Source organism: Nerophis ophidion, linkage group LG06 (assembly GCF_033978795.1).
Source record: "Nerophis ophidion isolate RoL-2023_Sa linkage group LG06, RoL_Noph_v1.0, whole genome shotgun sequence".
In the NCBI taxonomy this organism is placed as follows: Eukaryota; Metazoa; Chordata; class Actinopteri; order Syngnathiformes; family Syngnathidae; genus Nerophis; species Nerophis ophidion.
In genome coordinates this window covers 48814660-48837182 of record NC_084616.1, presented here as the reverse complement: position 1 = coordinate 48837182, position 22523 = coordinate 48814660, and the positions used below count along the sequence as shown (strand labels likewise).

The window sequence follows — 22523 nt, the reverse complement described above, 5'->3', positions numbered from 1 at the left end:
ACCTTGCGGCCACAGCTCCGATCTGCCGCCTCACCCACCAACACGTCTTCCTATGAGGAAGCAGTGCCTGGGGATTCTGTGGTGGACTCTATTTCTGGGGCTGAGGTCGCTGAGGTAGTTAAAAAGCTCCTCGGTGGCAAGGCCCCAGGGGTGGACGAGAGCCGCCCGGAGTTCCTTAAGGCTCTGGATGCTGTGGGGCTGTCTTGGTTGACAAGACTTTGCAGCATCGCGTGGACATCGGGGGCGGTACCTCTGGATTGGCAGACCGGGGTGGGGGTTCGTCTCTTTAAGAAGGGGGGCTGGAGGGTGTGTTCCAACTATCGTGGGATCACACTCCTCAGCCTTCCCGGTAAGGTTTATTCAGGTGTACTGGAGAGGAGGCTACGTCGGATAGTCGAACCTCGGATTCAGTAGGAACAGTGTGGTTTTCGTCCTGGTCGTGGAACTGTGGACCAGCTCTATACTCTCGGCAGGGTTCTTGAGGGTGCATGGGAGTTTGCCCAACCAGTCTACATGTGCTTTGTGGACTTGGAGAAGGCATTCGACCGTGTCCCTCGGGAAGTCCTGTGGGGAGTGCTCAGAGAGTATGGGGTATCGGACTGTCTTATTGTGGCGGTCCGTTCCCTGTACGATCAGTGCCAGAGCTTAGTCCGCATTGCCGGCAGTAAGTCGAACACATTTCCAGTGAGGGTTGGACTCCGCCAAGGCTGTCCTTTGTCACTGATTCTGTTCATAACTTTTATGGACAGAATTTCTAGGCGCAGTCAAGGCGTTGAGGGGTTCCGGTTTCGTGACCGCAGGATTAGGTCTTTGCTTTTTGCAGATTATGTGGTCCTGATGGCTTCATCTGACCGGGATCTTCAGCTCTCGCTGGATCGGTTCGCAGCCGAGTGTGAAGCGACCGGAATGAGAATCAGCACCTCCAAGTCCGAGTCCATGGTTCTCGCCCGGAAAAGGGTGGAGTGCCATCTCCGGGTTGGGGAGGAGACCCTGCCCCAAGTGGAGGAGTTCAAGTACCTAGGAGTCTTGTTCACGAGTGAGGGAAGAGTGGATCGTGAGATCGACGGGCGGGTTGGTGCGGCGTCTTCAGTAATGCGGACGTTGTACCGATCCGTTGTGGTGAAGAAGGAGCTGAGCCGGAAGGCAAAGCTCTCAATTTACCGGTCGATCTACGTTCCCATCCTCACCTATGGTCATGAGCTTTGGGTCATGACCGAAAGGATAAGATCACGGGTACAAGCGGCCGAAATGAGTTTCCTCCGCCGTGTGGCGGGGCTCTCCCTTAGAGATAGGGTGAGAAGCTCTGCCATCCGGGAGGAACTCAAAGTAAAGCCGCTGCTCCTTCACATCGAGAGGAGCCAGATGAGGTGGTTCGGGCATCTGGTCAGGATGCCACCCGAACGCCTCCCTAGGGAGGTGTTTAGGGCACGTCCAACCGGTAGGAGGCCACGGGGAAGACCCAGGACACGTTGGGAAGACTATGTCTCCCGGCTGGCCTGGGAACGCCTCGGGATCCCCCGGGAAGAGCTAGACGAAGTGGCTGGGGAGAGGGAAGTCTGGGTTTCCCTGCTTAGGCTGTTGCCCCCGCGACCCGACCTCGGATAAGCGGAAGAAGATGGATGGATGGATGGACTTTTGTGCTTGTCAGTTTGTCCATAACAAACACCATGTTCAAACATAAGGGTGTCCATATGTGCACTAGGCACCAGGACACCCTAGGCCGCGGTTCCATGATCGACTTTGTAGTTGTTTCATCAGATTTGCGGTCTCATGTTTTGGACACTCGGGTGAAGAGAGGGGCGGAGCTTTCTACCGATCATCACCTGGTGGTGAGTTAGCTGCGATGGTGGGGGAGGATGCCGGACAGACCTGGCAGGCCCAAACGCATTGTGAGGGTCTGCTGGGAACGTCTGGCAGAGTCTCCTGTCAGACAAAGTTTCAATTCCCCCCCCCGGAAGAATTTTGAACATGTCACGAGGGAGGCGCTGGACATTTAGTCCGAGTGGACCATGTTCCGCACCTCTATTGTCGAGGCGGCTAATTTGAGCTGTGGCCGCAAGGTAGTTTGTGCCTGTCAGGGCGGTAATCCTAGAACCCGTTGGTGGATACCAGCGGTTAGGGATGCAGTCAAATTGAAGAAGGAGTCCTATCGGGTTCTTTTGGCTCATAGGACTCCGGAGGCAGTGGACAGGTACCGACAGGCCAAGTGGTGATGCCGTCAAACTGAAGGAGTCCTATCGGGTTCTTTTGGCTCATAGAACTCTGGAGGCAGTGGACAGGTACCGACAGGCCAAGTGGTGTGCAGCTTCAGCGGTGACAGAGGCCAAAACTCGGACATGGGAGGAGTTCGGGGAAACCATGGAAAACGACTTCCAGACAGCTTCGAAGCGATTCTGGACCACCATCCGCCACCTCAGGAAAGGGAAGCAGTGCAGTGTCAACACTGTGTATGATGCGGCTGGTGTTCTGCTGACCTCAACTGTGGATGTTGTGGATCGGTGGAAGGAATACTTCGAAGACCTCCTCAATCCCACCAATACGTCTTCCTATGAGGAAGCAGTGCCTGGGTAATCTCTGGTGGGCTCTCCTATTTCTGGGGCTGAGGTTGCTGAGGTAGTTAAAAAGCTTATCGGTGGCAAGGCCAAAGGGGTGGACGAGAACCGCCCGGAGTTCCTTAAGGCTCTGGTTGCTGTGGGTCTGTCTTGGTTGACAAGACTCTGCAGCATCGCGTGGACATCGGGGGCGGTGCCTCTTGATTGGCAGACCGGGGTGGTGGTCCCTCTCTTTAAGAAGGGGGACTGGAGGGTGTGTTCCAACTATCGTGGGATCACACTCCTCAGCCTTCCTGGTAAGGTTTATTCAGGTGTACTGGAGAGGAGCCTACGCCAGATAGTCAAACCTTGGATTCAGGAGGAACAGTGTGGTTTTCGTCCTGGTCGTGGATCTGTGGACCAGCCCTATACTCCCGGTAGGGTACTTGAGGGTGCATGGGAGTTTGCCGAACCAGTCTCCATGTGCTTTGTGGACTTGGAGAAGGCATTCGACCGTGTCCCTCGGGAAGTCCTGTGGGGAGTGCTCAGAGAGTATGGGGTATCGGACTGTCTTATTGTGGCGGTCCGTTCCCTGTACGATCAGTGCCAGAGCTTAGTCCGCATTGCCGGCAGTAAGTCGAACACATTTCCAGTGAGGGTTGGACTCCGCCAAGGCTGTCCTTTGTCACTGATTCTGTTCATAACTTTTATGGACAGAATTTCTAGGCGCAGTCAAGGCGTTGAGGGGTTCCGGTTTCGTGACCGCAGGATTAGGTCTTTGCTTTTTGCAGATTATGTGGTCCTGATGGCTTCATCTGACCGGGATCTTCAGCTCTCGCTGGATCGGTTCGCAGCCGAGTGTGAAGCGACCGGAATGAGAATCAGCACCTCCAAGTCCGAGTCCATGGTTCTCGCCCGGAAAAGGGTGGAGTGCCATCTCCGGGTTGGGGAGGAGACCCTGCCCCAAGTGGAGGAGTTCAAGTACCTAGGAGTCTTGTTCACGAGTGAGGGAAGAGTGGATCGTGAGATCGACGGGCGGGTTGGTGCGGCGTCTTCAGTAATGCGGACGTTGTACCGATCCGTTGTGGTGAAGAAGGAGCTGAGCCGGAAGGCAAAGCTCTCAATTTACCGGTCGATCTACGTTCCCATCCTCACCTATGGTCATGAGCTTTGGGTCATGACCGAAAGGATAAGATCACGGGTACAAGCGGCCGAAATGAGTTTCCTCCGCCGTGTGGCGGGGCTCTCCCTTAGAGATAGGGTGAGAAGCTCTGCCATCCGGGAGGAACTCAAAGTAAAGCCGCTGCTCCTTCACATCGAGAGGAGCCAGATGAGGTGGTTCGGGCATCTGGTCAGGATGCCACCCGAACGCCTCCCTAGGGAGGTGTTTAGGGCACGTCCAACCGGTAGGAGGCCACGGGGAAGACCCAGGACACGTTGGGAAGACTATGTCTCCCGGCTGGCCTGGGAACGCCTCGGGATCCCCCGGGAAGAGCTAGACGAAGTGGCTGGGGAGAGGGAAGTCTGGGTTTCCCTGCTTAGGCTGTTGCCCCCGCGACCCGACCTCGGATAAGCGGAAGAAGATGGATGGATGGATGGACTTTTGTGCTTGTCAGTTTGTCCATAACAAACACCATGTTCAAACATAAGGGTGTCCATATGTGCACTAGGCACCAGGACACCCTAGGCCGCGGTTCCATGATCGACTTTGTAGTTGTTTCATCAGATTTGCGGTCTCATGTTTTGGACACTCGGGTGAAGAGAGGGGCGGAGCTTTCTACCGATCATCACCTGGTGGTGAGTTAGCTGCGATGGTGGGGGAGGATGCCGGACAGACCTGGCAGGCCCAAACGCATTGTGAGGGTCTGCTGGGAACGTCTGGCAGAGTCTCCTGTCAGACAAAGTTTCAATTCCCCCCCCCGGAAGAATTTTGAACATGTCACGAGGGAGGCGCTGGACATTTAGTCCGAGTGGACCATGTTCCGCACCTCTATTGTCGAGGCGGCTAATTTGAGCTGTGGCCGCAAGGTAGTTTGTGCCTGTCAGGGCGGTAATCCTAGAACCCGTTGGTGGATACCAGCGGTTAGGGATGCAGTCAAATTGAAGAAGGAGTCCTATCGGGTTCTTTTGGCTCATAGGACTCCGGAGGCAGTGGACAGGTACCGACAGGCCAAGTGGTGATGCCGTCAAACTGAAGGAGTCCTATCGGGTTCTTTTGGCTCATAGAACTCTGGAGGCAGTGGACAGGTACCGACAGGCCAAGTGGTGTGCAGCTTCAGCGGTGACAGAGGCCAAAACTCGGACATGGGAGGAGTTCGGGGAAACCATGGAAAACGACTTCCAGACAGCTTCGAAGCGATTCTGGACCACCATCCGCCACCTCAGGAAAGGGAAGCAGTGCAGTGTCAACACTGTGTATGATGCGGCTGGTGTTCTGCTGACCTCAACTGTGGATGTTGTGGATCGGTGGAAGGAATACTTCGAAGACCTCCTCAATCCCACCAATACGTCTTCCTATGAGGAAGCAGTGCCTGGGTAATCTCTGGTGGGCTCTCCTATTTCTGGGGCTGAGGTTGCTGAGGTAGTTAAAAAGCTTATCGGTGGCAAGGCCAAAGGGGTGGACGAGAACCGCCCGGAGTTCCTTAAGGCTCTGGTTGCTGTGGGTCTGTCTTGGTTGACAAGACTCTGCAGCATCGCGTGGACATCGGGGGCGGTGCCTCTTGATTGGCAGACCGGGGTGGTGGTCCCTCTCTTTAAGAAGGGGGACTGGAGGGTGTGTTCCAACTATCGTGGGATCACACTCCTCAGCCTTCCTGGTAAGGTTTATTCAGGTGTACTGGAGAGGAGCCTACGCCAGATAGTCAAACCTTGGATTCAGGAGGAACAGTGTGGTTTTCGTCCTGGTCGTGGATCTGTGGACCAGCCCTATACTCCCGGTAGGGTACTTGAGGGTGCATGGGAGTTTGCCGAACCAGTCTCCATGTGCTTTGTGGACTTGGAGAAGGCATTCGACCGTGTCCCTCGGGAAGTCCTGTGGGGAGTGCTCAGAGAGTATGGGGTAACGGACTGTCTTATTGTAGCGGTCCGTTCCCTGTACGATCAGTGTCAGAGCTTGGTCCGCATTGCCGGCAGTAATTCGGATACTTTTCCAGTTTGGGTTGGACTCCGCCAAGGCTGTCCTTTGTCACCGATTCTGTTCATAACCTTTTATGGACAGAATTTCTAGGTGCAGTAAAGGCGTTGAGGGGATCCGGTTTGGGGGCTGTGGGATTAGGTCCCTTCTTTTTCCAGATGATGTGGTCCTGATGGCTTCATCTGGCCGGGATCTTCAGCTCTCACTGGATCGGTTCGCAGCCGAGTGTGAAGCGACCGCGATGAGAATCAGCACCTCCAAGTCCGAGTCCATGGTTCTCGCCCGGAAAAAGGGTGGAGTGCCATCTTTGGGTTGGAGAGGAGACCCTTCCCCAAGTGGAGGAGTTCAAGTACCTGGGAGTCTTGTTCACGAGTGAGGGAAGAGTGGATCGTGAGATTGACAGGCGGATTGGTGCGGCGTCTTCAGTAATGCGGACGTTGTACCGATCCGTTGTGGTGAAGAAGGAGCTGAGCCGGAGGGCAAAGCTCTCAAATTACCGGTCGATCTACGTTCCCATCCTCACCTATGGTCATGAGCTTTGGGTTATGACCGAAAGGATAAGATCACGGGTACAAGCGGCCGAAATGTTTCCTCCGCCGGGTAGCAAGGCTCTCCCTTAGAGATAGGGTGAGAAGCTCTGCCATCCGGGATGTGCTCAAAGTTAAGCCGCTGCTCCTTCACATCGAGAGGATCCAAATGAGGTGGTTTGGGCATCTGGTCAGGATGCCACACGAACGCCTCCCTAGGGAGGTGTTTAGGGCACGTCCAACCGGTATGAGGCCACGGGGAAGATCCAAAACACGTTGGGAAGACTTTGTCTCCCGGCTGGCCTGGGAATGCCTCTGGTAAGAGCTGGATGAAGTGGCTGGGGAGAGGGAAGTCTGGGCTTCCCTGCGTAGGCTGCTGCCCCCGCGACCTAACCTCGGATAAGCGGAAGAAGATGGATGGATGGATGGATAGATTTAGGTAACCATGAGGTTTAAAATAAGTCATAACACACAATAATCTGCCTTTAGTTTATTTTATAATTCACTCAACAATACAAAATGATTTCTTGAACCTGTTTTACACCAACATTTTCAGTAGTTCTACATATTTTGATACAGACACACAAATAGAGGACAATATTTCATGACGCCACACAATCTTCACAACTGAAACATTACAAACACAACAGTCAGTCATTGCCACTGGAGTTGTAGGCACTTTAACACACCTAACCATGACTTCCTACCTCTCTCAATGGAGTGTGGATGACACTTCTTTGGGCTTGCTTTTACACGACAGCTAAAGATGTCACAAACCAAAATTCCTGAGAAATGAAATACTGAATGTGTCAATGAGCCACAGAGTGTTAAATCCCAGTATGTCGTGTGAGACACGCGGCATAGCAAGTCCTACATGTAAACTCATCAGGAGATTCAATACGCTTGGCAGGGGTGCCCAAAGTCAACTCACTGAGTAGTTTCATTTGACCCACTTAAGGGCGGCTTCCCAAATGTAATTCATATTCATTATTGATGATTCAAACGATACTGAGGCATCCCTGCCTCATGAAATACAAGAAGTGATACAGTGCCCCTTGATTTGTCACTTAGAAAAGAAACAAAAAACGTGAGCGATGCAACTGCTGTGACATTTGAATGAAGCCCCTAACAGTTCATTAGGGAGAGCTTCTTTTTTGCTCACGAGTGACAGCTGGTACTAAATGCCAGGTGAGTGACGTGCTGCGCTTGACAGTTAGTTTCGTCTCCATCAGTCAAAATGGACCTAAAAACGAACAATTCCAATGTGTGGTATCATCTTGATCTTCTAACGCCAAATAAGGTAAATATTATTTTCTTGTTTACTATTTGGCTCATTGACCAGATTTGCGCTTCTCATATTCATTTTTGTGCAGCTATTAATTGAAAATAATGACATTTGCAAACATTTAATTTAATTTGCAGGCCAATTGGAGACTTTTTTTAGTACTACAGATGAGGGTTCGGATTAGTGACAATGATGAAATACCAACACAGTGCACTGTAAATACAGCCATTGAGCGTGCCATACACTAAGGCGCCATTTACACATCAGTGATAGTCATACTAAACTCATTCAAGTTTGCGATCATTAATGGCATGTCTGCAAGGCTAATTACAGTAATTGATCTCCATTTTTTATTTATTTTTTTAAATAAGGCAGTATGAGGCAAAACTACTCACTCAGGGTGCTGCTGTAGGCTTGAAATTTCTGTTTGGCCCGCGACCCATTGGGATATTTTCGCTTTGTCCGTTGGAGGCAAAAGGTATGAAAACCCTGGACTTAAGTGTAAGCACAGAGCTGCCATGAGGTTGGTGTAAGAATGTGACACACCGTTCTACAGTACTTCAAAGAGATACAACTGCATCTACATCACAGTGGGTTTAAAAGGCATTTTAAAAATCAACAGTATGAATCTGATAAAAAGTATTCTGAAACAATGGCAAAAGGTGCAAAATCCAAAAAGATCACAGTTCAGAATCGACACACCAAAAAGCAAACTGAAGCACAAACTTGCTCGTCAGTTGTCTCTAATGTAGAGCTCAGGACTGAAGCGACAAGGTCACACGTACAAACTCTTCAGTGGACGACACACACAATGTCAACGCCACACAACAGAGAAATACAGAAAATAAATAAGATCCAACCCTAGCATTTACTGCACACTCCAATCTAGCCCTGCTGCACCAGGCGGCGGTAGTGTGGCATGACCTTGCTCTCGGGCAGGTAGAGTCCCATCTCCATGGCAACCAGCACCGAGAACTCCAAAGGAACCAACTCTCGTCTGTTTATACGGAAACGATCCTCCAGCTTCTGCGATGGAGAGGAAGGTTAAAGATGGAAGGCATGTGACAATGTGTGCAACATGATTAATATTTAATAAAGAAATATTGTCATATGGTACTTTTAATTTTCCTGAAGGAACTCTCCTGAAGGAATCAATAAAGTACTATCTATCTAATGAAATAGTTAATTTAGACTTTTGACAGTCAAATAGTTTTAAGCACTAAAAAACATTTGGACAACAAGAGAAAAGTAACAACATTAAGAACTTCCTCTAAGTGTTAAAATGAGTAGTATGATAAAATCTTGAAAATGTTTTTTTCTTCAGTGTTCTAGCTGATTAGGTTGAGACGAATGCTGCTTTGTGTCAGCTTACTCACGTCAATTAGCTGCTTGACATCAGGTTTCCTCAGATCGCTGCTGATCTTGGCGGCCAACAGCACGCACGCTGCAGCGACCAGCTTCCTGTTCTGCTTGTTGAGGCGACCCTGCAGCACCAGTTTCTCAAAGTAAACAAAAGCCATCGCTATGGTGACCGGCTGGAGAGAGCACTCTTCGCTCACAGCCCTCATCTCCCTCTTCAGGCTGACGCAGAAAGGAAAAAAGGTTGCGTTTACTTGATCGCAATGTGATAAGGTTGAGTTGTTTTTCCTGAGAGGAAGATATAAACCTTCTTATTTTGCTGAGTGTCAGCAGGATGTGAGGGAACTTCTCTTTGAATGTCTCGTTCATGTCCTTCTTCAGGTCTGACGGTTTCACATACTCCATTACAGTCGTCTGCGCAGATAAATGTGAATGCGGGTGTCAGCGACATGTCTGCTCTGTCCACTGTGACATTTACTACCCCAACTAATGGCAAGGATGCTTGGAACTCACTTTGCCCAAAATTTCAATTAAAACAATTAGCAGAAAGACCGCTTTTATCTCGAGAAACTCGAAGTACTTGGAAGTCGCGGTTTCACTGTATATACACAATGGGCATACATGTAGCTAAGCTACGTAGCTTAACTACAATTACCAGTAGCTTGGTGGTAGCTTAGCTACTTTTTTTAACAAGTTGCTTTTCCTGTAGCTTAGCTACTTTTAGACCCATGTCGCGAGGTAGCTTACATCAAAACTACAAGATATAAAGAGAGAAAATAGACAGCAAATCCAGGCCAACCAAAAAAAATATGGAGAAATTCCAATGACCTGGATGAATGACAACATCCATACATACATACCATGAATTGATTACCGTGGACCCCGACTTAAACAAGTTGAAAAACTTATTCGGGTGTTACCATTTAGTGGTCAATTGTACGGAATATGTACTGTACTGTGCAATCTACTAATATAAGTTTCAATCAATCAGAAAATTGTGTTCGTGGGATTAGTCACAATTGGGCTAAGGGCACATTTTTATGCCATACTAGCATATATGTTATATCACACAGCACTAGCATAGAAAATGGATCTTCTGCACTCACCACATATGATGCAAATATCAGAACCCTCTTGTGTCTCCCACAGGGCCACTGAGGGTCACTGAGCAGGTTAGGGTCATAATCTACCACCTCCTCAGCACCTGAGAAAGATGCAGAAAGAGAAAATGTGATATGTCTGAGGTCAGTCTAGTAGCTATTATTCCACCCGCTGAAGTTATACATACATGATTCTTGTGCCACATGGTTATTTAGGCGTGCAGGTGTAACGTGCCTCGGCCCGTTGCCGCAGAACCGTGCGGGAGGGGTCTGAACCGTGCAGGGTTCCGGAATGCTGCTGCCCTTCTGTCTCATCAAGGCATTGGTTGGATAAAGGAACTGAGCATACGACACGGTCTGCGAAGGAAAAAGCACATCAATGGAGCGCTCTTTGAATCTGCCACCATTATATTGTATTCAAACGCATACTTTGCCACATGCACCCAACTCTACGCCTTCCAGGGAGGGAAGCAGGTCAGCTGCCACCACAGAGGAATGCCTTCGCTGCGCCTCCAGTTTGGTATCACTGCTCACAGAGAATCATAAATGTGTACAGTATTCACCCCCTTAACTCCATGCGGGTCAACACACTTGGATTATGAAGCAGAAAAGAGGCAGACAGATAAAAAGATGGACAGTGTGAGGGGAAGCAAGCAGAGTTTGCTTTCTGTGTACCTGAGGTGAGATATCTCTCCATAGGGCAGCACTGAGAAAGCAGCGTAAAGCGACCGCTTGGCACAAATCAGCATGATCCTGCAGGACACAGTGAGTACAGGCACACACACACACACACACACGACAGATGGGCGCATCAGTCCATGTAACTGTCACTTTGTCACGGAGACAGCTAGGTTGCCCACACGGTCTGCAGTGAACAGCCAACATGTGTGAGAATACAACTACCTCATCCATAATATCATCACTTCTTAAAGCAACAGACGCATAATTGAGTTCATGGGTGGCCCACAACCAGCAGAGAGAGCAAGTAAGTCAGGCTCAGCTAGCATGTTTAAATTAAAAACATGTTCTGTAGCATATACAGCAACATGTGTCGAAAATGGTGAGCTCACATTAATGTGTGACCATTTAGACATAGAACATGTGTGTTGTTGGTAAAGGTAAGTTTACTGCTGGACTCACCATCAATACACTGCCTTCACATGTAGGCATCCTCTTATTTCACAATGACAATCAGCAGGCTCAAGTTAATATATTTTGTTTAAATGTAAAAATATACACCGTTCTACTTTGTCATGTTTTTTTTTGGTTGATCGTTCAGATATCGTTTTTTCTTACTACTACACAGTAAAGTGTACCCATAGCAACTGGGGTAAAGACAGAGAGCCACATTTTGGCTTATGTAACCTTGACAGACTTCCCTGAACTCAGGCATCTGAGCAACACTCAAGTGAGACCTGAGGGTCAACATGGCCTTTCTACGCCCTCTTTAGCAAACAGCACAAAGAGGTGAAATGGTGACAAATGGAGATGGATTGACATGTAGATGCTTGACTAAAAAGCAACATAAGATGTTTGTCAGTGGCCACAGAATAATCATTTTCTAATCCCTGGGAATGTGCCCATTAATACCTCGGCCATCAGTCTCAGACCGTTTTTGTGGAAAAAGTACTTGATTGTTACAGCTGATAAATTACTTTTGAATACAAACACCAATCCCCTCTGGCTGACACTATTTATTTTTAGTTCCCCAGCTGACAGGCAGCTAGCAGCTAATTATGTGTCTCCATACACAGTGTGGACACGCTCCTCCAAACTAATAATAATCTTCTTAATTATGGTTAAAAAAAACTGCATTCATAGTATTTTTAGTATCGCTATCACTGAAGGACGAGGCTAAAGCTGTTACACACCAAGCGCAAGCCAGGAGAAGGCATGCTAAAAGATAAGTTAATCGCTAGGTTATCTTGAAACAACAGTATAAATAAGTGCTTTTTAAAGTTGAAGTGTAGATGGAAGCGCGTTACAGCAGAAAGTGAACAGCTATTAACAGGAAATTAACTAGTAGAGTAATAAAGACTAAAGATAATAATAAAACAATTATTGGTATGTCAGCATTGTCACAGTCAGTACATTACACGTCGGAGGAGGGCGGGTTAATCCATACATTGGTGGTGTCGATACCAAAGGTAGTATCAGTATATGATTGATAATGATAAAGTCCATATTTGTACTTTTTCAAAATTATTTTGTGGTTATTTTTATTAATGTTTACATTCCCTGGACGGTAAGGTCTTTCCAAATGATTTAAATGAGTAGTAAGCAGTCGTTATTGCATTTGTTTAGTTATTGTGTACTATTTACTTTAGCTCAAACAATTGTACGTGATAAAAGAGAATAAATAACTTGTTGAAATATTGTGTTTGTATTGTTAAACTGTCCATAGCAGGAACCATAAATTAATTAACAAATGTACAGTTAATACATGTGATTGGTATCGGTATTGGCATCGGACGATCTCATTCGTGGATTATCTGAATTGGCAGCATAAAACTCTGATTGGACTACTAATCACACACCCTTGTGACATGAAACAATGAGATATTTCAGGCAACTCTTAATAGCTGCAGGGGTTTAAATTACTGTTGGAAACCGTCTATCATATGCTCACTCAACCTCTGTGGGCTCTCTTGTAAGGCACCCAAGGGTGATTAAATACACTGGAGGAATCCACATCCAGCAGCTGCAATCATATTTTTGTCCAGAATGAATGGAGTTGGGGCTTCACGGTGGCAGAAAACTTAGTGCGTCTGCCTCACAATACGAAGGTCCTGAGTAGTCCTGGGTTCAATCCCATGCTCGGGATCTTTTTGTGTGGAGTTTGCATGTCCTCCCCGTGAATGCGTGGGTTCCCTCCGGGTACTCCGGCTTCCTCCCACTTCCAAAGACATGCACCTGTTGTCTGTCTATCTGTGTTGGCCCGGCGATGAGGTGGCGACTTGTCCAGGGTGTACACCGCCTTCCGCCCGATTGTAGCTGAGATAGGCATCAGCGCCCCCCGCGACCCCAAAAGGGAATAAACGGTAGAAAATGGATGGGATGGATGAATGGAGTTGCTTCGCTCAGATAAGCAGCTTATTAGAACAACACCTCCGGGTGAAGATAAGTTGCAAGGAGATGCCGAGTGAGAGCAGCACTTTTGTTGGACTTCCTGCAGTGGTGTGCCGTCACGGGCAGCAAAGCCTTCTCTGCTGGCCTAACATACATAAATAAATAAATAAATAAATGCGTTATACTTGGATAGCGCTTTTTTACCTTCAAGGTACTCAAAGCGCTTTGACACTACTTCCACATTTACCCATTGACACACACATTCACACAATGATGGAGGGAGCTGCCATGCAAGGCGTTAACCAGCACCCATCAGGAGCAAGGGTGAAGTGTCTTGCTCAAGGACACAACTGACGTGACGAGGATGGTACTAAGTGAGGATTGAACCAGGGACCCTGGGGTTGCGCACGGCCACTATCCCACTGCGCCACGCCGTTCCTACCCAGAAATCATGATCATAACTAAAGATAAAAACTAATTTTTAATTTATTTTCCCTAAATATCTAAAAGTATTAATATTCTCTTTATGTCATTTTATGCTCCTTCCAGCGCTGTTGGTTTTAGTTTATATAGTTTTTATTCAATCAGAATTCAGCTAGCTTATGTTGCCATGCTGTACCAAATCTGCCAGAAGCCTTCATATTCAGCAATGCGGGGGTTTGTGCACTGTAAGTGAACGGACACATACAGTTGATAGACATTTGCAATAGCCAATCAGATCACGCGTTGTTGTCAATAAGGCCTTCTAGATCAATGGTAGGGAATCTATGGCTCTAGAACCAGATGTGGCTCTTTTGATGACTGCATCTGGCTCTCAGATAAATCTTAGCTGACATTGCTTAACACGATAAGTAATGAATAATTCCGCTGGTAATTACAGTGTTAAAAGTAACGTTCAAATTGTGATCATGCATTTTAATCCAACCATCCATTTTCTATCGCACCTGTTCAAGAAGTCGCATTAATGGTAAGAAGTATTATATTTATTATTGGTTAGCTTTAGAATAACAATATTATTAAAAAGAATAAGACACTTATTATACTCTAAAAATGTTGGTCTTACTTAAAAATGCACGCCTTTAGTTGTATTCAGTGTTAAAAAATATGATATGGCTCTCACGGAAATACATTTTGAAATATCTGGCTTTCATGGCTCTCTCAGCCAAAAAGGTTCCTGACGCCTGTTCTAAATAGATAGATAGATAGTACTTTATTGATTCCTTCAGGAGAGTTCCTTTAGGAAAATTAAAAGATGGCCTAAGGCAGATATATAGTGATGTTATGAGCCAGGTAACATAAGAACTACATTACATTATGGTTTTTTTCCAAGATGGCGCTGCTGTAGTGGCTTCTGTAGGCAGGAGCTCTGTGCTCTTGTGTCATCCTTTTGTGTTTCCCTCTTGTTTTCATGTGTTATTATATTTTTTTGCCTTTTGGTCTGGGACCCTTTGGGACTGTATGACAAGGGGTGTCACTTTCGTGACCTCTGTGGTGCTTTTTTTGTGGACTTCTGGATCTGCCTCCCGGGAGCCTTTTGGCCATGGAGACCAGCTGCTGGGTCTCTGCCACACCGGAGTCGCTTTGGAGGGACTGGAGGAGATGCGGATGAGGGGACAGGGCTGCGGAGCTGGCACTGAGCGCTGGGACGGAGAGGCTTCGCGGTGTCTTGGCTGGGTGAGCATGTGTCTAACACCTCAGTCTCCTTGGACGTATCATCGCTCATCCATGTGGACTGGACACTGGCCGAGAGTGAAGTCGGCTGTCTTGGTTGCTTTGTTGGGTCTGCTCCTGTCTCTGGCCATCCTCCCTCCACCCCAGCGGACGATGGCGTGGGACACCACAGAGGCCACCACAGTGGATATGTTTATTTTACTTTTTATTCATAGCTGTATGTAGAAGTGTTTGGTTGTATCTGCTGCTTTAATGTCTTTAATGTCCTATGTGTTCTTTGATGTTTGATGTTTCCCTCTTACACACATGTAAGAGGGATGTGCACTATGGCTATGAGTTGTTGTTTTTTTCCCTTGGCCTCAGTCTGCACCCCCTCTCCAGGGCCCAGGCTAAGACCGATTTTTTTTATTTTATTTTAATCTTCTATTTTTTTCTCCCCCCCTTGTTTACCTGTATCTCATCTTTTTTTGTAAGGGGCGCTGGAAGCCGGCAGACCCGTCAGCGATCCTGTTCTGTCTCCCTTTAATGTTTGTCTGATCTTGAATGGGATTGTGCTGAAAATGGTAATTTTCCTGAAGGAACTCTCCTGACGGAATAAATAAAGTACTATCTAATCTAATCTAATCTAATTACCCAGCATGCCACAGATGTGAAGAGCATGCAGTAGCCTTGTTTAGGATGTTGAATGTAGCAGGATGTTTTTGAAGAGCACACTGTGGGGTAAACTTTAAGAAGTCAGCCAACACGCTTTGTCTGCATCTTTTATGATTAGACAAGACAACACATATATTTGCAAGGCCATTTTCAAGAAGGATATTTAAAGTGAAACTACATCTTGTGAGATGATGTCGGCCATCCCCGGAAGCTAACTCAACTGTCTCAGCAATGAAATGTGAGTACAGATATTTTATTTCTTTATTTTATCACGTTTAAAATGTTTTTTTGCTATTTTAATTTTGACAGTAACACATAAGTAATTATCTACCTGCTGCCACACATAATCAAAGTTTTCATTGCTGATGGTGGTTTATAAATGCGCCAGAAAATAACCCGTTTTTTACAATCCCCAGTAGTGCGTAAATGTGTTTCTGTATAGTATTTCTCCAGTAATGGTCATGTGGTGACATCAATGATGGTATTTTGAGAGATAATCATTGAAGTCGGACATTAATTAAGGCCTAGGTAGGAAACGCACAGCCCGCCACTGACTTCCTTACGTTGAATGAAGTTGTTCCTGGAAAAGCTTACTGTTGTATGCAAATGTCCACCTCACCTGCATCCCCTGGTGTCGTACTGCCTCATACTCTTGATGAAGTGGACTTTCTTTGGCACTTTGGGTCCAGGAGAACCGGAGGCATTCCTCAACCTATGAGACCATTAAGATAGGTTAAACATCAACCCACCAACAATAGGCTATTCTGAGGTGTAGCTGCATCACACGTATGACCAAACACAGTAAATATGAAGTCTCACAGTGGCATTAAAAGCTACCTGGGTCGTGGATCCAGAGGAGGGACAGCCGGCACAGGGCTCAGTGCGGGGGCAGACCTGCCCCGGGAGGTCTGCTGCTGACCGCCGCTCAAAGCGGGCAGAGAGGCGTCTGGGCTCTCTGCTGTGTCGTCCCCCTCAAAAAACACATCGTTGGCTCCTAACCCGACAGACCGGACTGAAGGGCTGAGAACTCCTGGGAAACTGGAGGACGAGCTCCCGGCAGACGCAGCGGCCTCTGTCACCTGAGACACTGGTCCTTGGCTATCTGTCGGCGGCGACGTGAGAGCGGAGGCGGCGGCCCCTAGTAGCGGTTCCTCTGTGCTTTTTCCGCCAGTATTTTCATCGTTACACCGACACTGAGGCTGTCCGTCGAGTGAGATATTGTTCAGAAACAACAACGCCGCCTGTCTCCTTTTAGAGTCTTTGGTCCTCCGTCGCTGCTCTCGGTGTTTATTGGTCGGTTTACTGCCGCTGCCAATGGACTGAAGACCGATTAAAGCTGTCGCCATTCTACTTTGAAATGTGTCTGTGTACAGGAAAGGAAGGGAGAGGGGGAACCTGTACCACCAAGATGACCACACCCCTCCGTCTCATGATTGGTCCTTCACATCCTATGCAAATGAGGCGTGTAGTTTTCGGTAGCTGATTGGCTAATACACGTGTCGGTTACTTTTTTATATTGTAGTTGTTGATTGGTTATATGGTTATTGGCGCAATCATAAAAACAAAATAACAGTAAAAATGTACATGAAGTTACAATTGCGCAGTGTATGAAAAAACGGATAATAGCATGACTCTGTATAATTAAAGTAATATTAAAGTCAACATTTGATTTAGGGTGGGCCATGAGTCTTTTTGCCCTCTGATACAAAGACTTGGTGGTGGTTCATTTTTTAACTGTTTTAAATCAATATTATTGACAGTTGGCCTCTTTAGTTAAGTATCTTGTGAAAAGTTTTTATACAGTTGCACAAAATCATAGGAGATTAACAAAATGGACTTAAAAATATTGTATGCTGTTTTTTGTTCTGTATGTGTGTGCCATATTTATTGACCAAATAAAACCTGGATAAAGTTTAATCTAAAAATAAAAAAAAAGGATATAAGTTTTAAATAAAATGCATATGAAGTTTTCGTTGCACTACAATGTAGATCGTAGGATATTCTCTGCTGTACTATATAATATTATCTGATTGATTTTACAATAAGTGGTCACAATAACAATTATAAGAAATAAGTACATTGATAGAATTGTATTTCCAGCACACTAAATACAGTGGGGCAAAAAAGTATTTAGTCTACCACCGATTGTGCAAATTCTCCCTCTTAAAATGATGACAGAGGTCTGTAATTTTCATCATAGGTACACTTCAACTGTGAGAGACAGAATGTAAAAAAATATCCAGGAATTCACATTGTAGGAATTTTAAATAATTTATTTGTAAATTATGTTGGAAAATAAGTATTTGGTCACTTCAAACAAGGAAGATCTCTGGCTCTCGAAGATCTGTAACTTCTTCTTTAAGAAGCTCTTCTGTCCTCCACTCGTTACCTGTATTACTGGCACCTGTTTGATCTCGTTATCTGTATAAAAGACACCTGTCTACAGCCTCAAACAGTCAGACTCCAAACTCCACTATGGTCAAGACCAAAGAGCTGGTGAAGGACACCAGGAAAATAATTGTAGACCTGCACCAGACTGGGAAGAGTGAATCTACAATAGGCAAGCAGCTTGGTGTGAAAAAATCAACTGTTGGAGCAATTATCCACTGATAATCTCCCTCGATCTGGGGCTCCACGCAAGATCTCATCCCGTGGGGTCAAAATGATCATGAGAACGGTGAGCAAAAATCCCAGAATCACACAGGTTGACCTGGTGAATAACCTGCAGAGAGCTGGGACCAAAGTAACAAAGGTTACCTACCATCAGTAACACACTACGCCGACAGAAAATCAAATCCTGCATTGCCAGACGTGTCCCCCTGCTTAAGCCAGTGCATGTCCAGGCCCGTCTGAAGTTTGCCAGAGAGCACATGGATGATACAGCAGAGGATTGGGAGAATGTCATGTGGTCAGATGAAACCAAAATAGAACTTTTTGGTATAAACTCAACTCGTCGTGTTTGGAGGAAGAAGAATACTGAGTTGCATCCCAAGAACACCACACCTACTGTGAAGCATTGGGGTGGAAACATCATGCTTTGGGGCTGTTTTTCTGCTAAGGGGACAGGACGATTGATCCGTGTTAAGGATAGAATGAATGGGGCCATGTATCGTGAGATTTTGAGCCAAAACGTCCTTCCATCAGTGAGAGCTTTGAATGGTTGACCAAATAATTATTTTTCACCATAATTTACAAATAAATATTTCAAAATTCCTACAATGTGAATTCCTGGATTTTTTTTTCACATTCTGTCTTTCACAGTTGAAGTGTACCTATGATGAAAATTACAGACCTCTGTCTTCATTTTAAGTGGGAGAACTTGCACAATCGGTGGCTGACTAAACACTTTTTTGCCCCACTGTAATTGACTTAAATGACGGCAATAAAATGTCTGTTTAAAAGCACAGTCATTTGTGTCCTGGTTTTATGGTAAACAGTCGTCCTTTGCCACATCACGCTTTAAATATTGCATTCATATATTGCATTCAAATATTTTACATCATATTCTGTCAATTGTTTACCTTAAATTAAGCATTTTCAAGGCCAAAAATGGCTAAATGAACTCAAGATATCAATATTACGGGAGTATTGGCCACTACACCAAACCAATTAGTGCGCGCGGCTCAGTATCGTGGCCACTGATTGGCTCAGCCTCAGCCAGCAGTTCTAAATTGAATTAAAAGATTGGGAATGTGACTAAAGGGTGTTGTTTTATGTCTACAGCAGGGGTGTCAAACTCATTTTAGAACAGGGGCAACATGGAGAAAACTCTTCTACCAAGTGGGCCGGATTGGTAAAATCACACCACGATAACTTAAAAATAAAGACAACTTCAGATTGTTTTTTGTTTGTTCAAAAATAGAACAAGCAAATTCTAAAAATGTACAAATCATAATTTTGTTGTTGTTTTTTTACACCTACATGTTGTGATTAATAGTATTCCATCTTTATTTGTCAATATTTATACTTTCTGAATAAATTATGTGAAATGTTCATCAGTCAACTCATTGATGTTAATTTTCAATCCATCAAGAAAAACATGATATCGAAATCAAATTACATGATGTTATTTATGTAGGTTGCGCATTTTCCTTGATTGGTGCACTAACATCAAGTGGGTTATTTTTTTTTTACATATGTCGCAAAATCTACAAAGATACAAAGAATTGCTATTGCGACATCTAGTGGACACATTTAGAACAGCAGTTCTTCCATTCAAAATTTTCAGCTAATTTTTATACTTAGCAAACTCACCCCGGGGGCCGGATAAAACCTTTGTTCGGGTCTGATCCGGCCCGCAGGCCATACGTTTGACACCCCTGGTCTACAGGCTTCTCATAACAATTTTTTTATGCTCTTGCTGTATGAAAATATTCCATTTATATTTAATGGTTCCAACATTGCAGAAAGTCCTTTATCGCTGTCATGTTTGGAACCAATTATCAGCGATAAACGGTGCGTCCAACTCATCTGGCCCGCCACATCATATTATGGGGCCAGCGATAGCCTGGAAATATTGTGCGTCAATAGGGAATTTAATCTTTATTGATAGATCCATTTAAATTTTGACAGAAAAAACATTTGTTTGCAAAGGCAGTTCTTAACTCCATGGTATTTGATGCAAGCTATTTCACACACACTTTTTTTTGTCATGAAAACCCTTTACCAATTAATATGAGACAATAGCTGAATTTACATATCTGCTTGTCACTTGGAAGTGATTTTCAATCAGGTTTTTGGTAAACAATGGCAATAATCAAACAAAGTGACAACTGTGACAAGTGTCATGAAAGTCATTTCCTTTTATTGTTTCCTCAGCTTCTGTTTTATTTCCTGTGCAGCGCTCGTGTTTTTGTTTCGACTTCATGTTTGCCTCGACAGCCTCTGTTTTGAGTGGTGCCTCCCTCACCTGTCCATGATTGGCAATCAGAACACCTATCCTTGGTTGCCAATTTAGCTTCTCTGTTCCGCATAGCTTTTACTTTAGCTATTAGTTTGTTGTGAGTCTTTTCCACTCACTCGCAGACCACTCCTGCTCCATGTGTGGTACTTATCACATTGACTTTTGTATGCACTTTGTCTTCTGTTTCTGCATCCTGGAGTCATGTTGAAAGCAACGTTACCAGCCCTTAACAACTATATCATGACATTGGGATGTGGCCCCTGGTATATGCTGATGAATTGTGGATAAATTACATGAATTATGGTCAAATGGTGTAATTATTAATAGGAAAACAATGCTACTAATGTAAGAAACTAGCTTGTATCATAATATGGATTCTAGGCCTGACAGCTTGGGTAACTGTTGATAAGAAAACTACATCTATGGTGTTTAGTGGTGCAAGGACAAATTGTGAAGCAAAATTAAAATTAAATCAAGTGAAAATTGATAGTGTATGAAACTAAAATCTTGGGAATAAATAATTGATCATTCATAATTCATGTTGGAAACTGCAGATGGAATATATAAAGGGAAACATTTCCAAATCCATGGCTATTCTTTATAAAGTAAGACACATGCTGAATAATAAATGTATGCGTATGTTGTATTATTCTATTATTTTCCCATAACATATTGTGTTGATCTGTGATGAGGTGGCGACTTGTCCAGGGTGTACGCCGCCTTCCGCCCGAATGCAGCTGAGATAAGCTCCAGCACCCCCCGCGACCCCAAAAGGGACATCCGGTAAAAAATGGATGGATGGATATTGTGTTGAAGTTCGGGGAAATGTTTATAAAACAAAAAAAGACCCAATAATTAAACTTCAAAAAAGGGTAATTAAAATAATGCACAAAGTGTGCTACTATGAACCTACTAATCCATTATCTACAGTATAAGTTCTAATGTGTTAAAATTTTTAGATAGTGTTTTTAAAAACAATGGAAATTGTGTTTCAAGTAAAGAACAACAGCCTTCCAGCTTGTATTCTTAGGTTATATAAATGAAAAGGAAAAAAACTATAATTTACAGGCGATATTGAATTTTGAAATATGTAAAGTAAGAAGGAATATAAAATACAAATGTGTTTCAGTTTCAGCAGTTAAATGGTGTAACAAGCTCAGTGATAAGTTAAAGACATGTCGTTATTTGTTAAGGTTTAAGAAAGCCTTGAAAGGGGAAATATTGGGAAATTATAAAATATAGCGATGATTACTTTCATTCCATTGATTTTTGAACGATTATGTTCCAGGCAGTCTAATTTTCAGTGAATGTATAGGACAGGCAAACAAAACCCTTGGCTTCAGCCTATTCCTTTTCTTCGTGTGTGTGTATGTGTATGATTGTTAATATTTATAATCTGTGCTGTTAGATTGATCACACAAAATTGTTGATTATATCAGTGTTTTTCAACCACTGCGCTGCGGCACACAAGTGTGTCGTGAGATATTGTCTGGTGTGCCATAGGAGATTATGTAATTTCACCTAAATGGGTCAAAACATTTTTTGCAAACCAGTAATTATAATCTGCAAATGTGCCGTTGTTGAGTGTCTGTACTGTCGAGAGATCGGCAGAGTAACCGTGAAATACTCTTCCATATCAGTAAGTGGCAGCAGGTAGCTAATTGCTTGGTCGATGTCGGGAACATGGTTTGTCACGATCACAATATGCAGACGACAGCATGCAGATAAAAAGTTTCTAATGGTTAAACCAAAAATAAACAAAAGATGAGTGACGCTAAGAATAGGCATTGAAGCTCAGTGCTGGCAATGCAGAACGGAACTAAAACTGAACTGGCTGCAGAGTAAACAAAAACAGAATGCTGGACGACAGCAAGGACTTACAGCGTGCGGAGCAGATGGCGTCCACAAAGTACATCCATACCTGACATGACAATTAACAACAAAAGAGGAGCGTAAGGCCAGAACTAAAACACTACAGGAAAACAGCAAAAAACTCAAAATAAGTCACTGTGTGATGTGACAGGTCGTGACAGTACACCTACTTTAAGACAAGAGCTATAGTGACGCATGGTTGGTTATGGTTTGAATTCATATCCAACACTTGCGAGAATGACTTTTTACAGTCAATAACGGCTATTGAGTTAAATTTTTTAATGTTTTCTGCTGGTGGTGTGCCTATGGATTTTTTTAGTGAAATAAATGTGCCTTGGCTCAGAAAAGGTTGAAAAACACTGGATTATATGACCGAAATAAACTCATTTCATTTCACATTCTCCTGATACGTGCAGTTC

General features: G+C 44.9%; 1 protein-coding gene across 2 annotated transcripts; it reads right to left on the bottom strand.

The window, feature by feature from the left end:
- Positions 1–6666: 6666 nt before the first annotated feature.
- On the bottom strand, positions 6667–16727 carry cables2a (Cdk5 and Abl enzyme substrate 2a). 2 transcript variants are annotated; one of them, XM_061904029.1, is made up of 9 exons: positions 16167–16726; positions 15949–16041; positions 10611–10688; positions 10365–10461; positions 10124–10292; positions 9942–10039; positions 9143–9249; positions 8853–9057; positions 6667–8502 (listed from the first exon to the last, which is right to left on the bottom strand). In XM_061904029.1, the coding sequence occupies exons 1-9, from the start codon at positions 16673–16675 to the stop codon at positions 8362–8364; spliced, it is 1497 nt and encodes a 498-aa protein (XP_061760013.1). In that variant the 5' UTR covers positions 16676–16726; the 3' UTR covers positions 6667–8361. The 2 variants fall into 2 exon arrangements, with proteins under 2 accessions (XP_061760013.1, XP_061760014.1); XM_061904030.1 differs by lacking the exon at positions 10611–10688 and having other exon boundaries at positions 16167–16727.
- Between the last annotated feature and the right edge of the window lie 5796 nt (positions 16728–22523).

Excerpts from the sequence above, each read along its gene's own strand:
- cables2a (XM_061904029.1), bottom strand. The coding sequence starts at position 16,675 with ATGGCGACAGCTTTAATCGGTCTTCAGTCCATTGGCAGCGGCAGTAAA. Across the intron at positions 16,042-16,166 it reads CCTCTGGATCCACGACCCAG|GTTGAGGAATGCCTCCGGTT; the intron begins GTAGCTTTTAAT and ends ATGGTCTCATAG. Across the intron at positions 9,250-9,941 it reads TGATATTTGCATCATATGTG|ACGACTGTAATGGAGTATGT; the intron begins GTGAGTGCAGAA and ends TTATCTGCGCAG.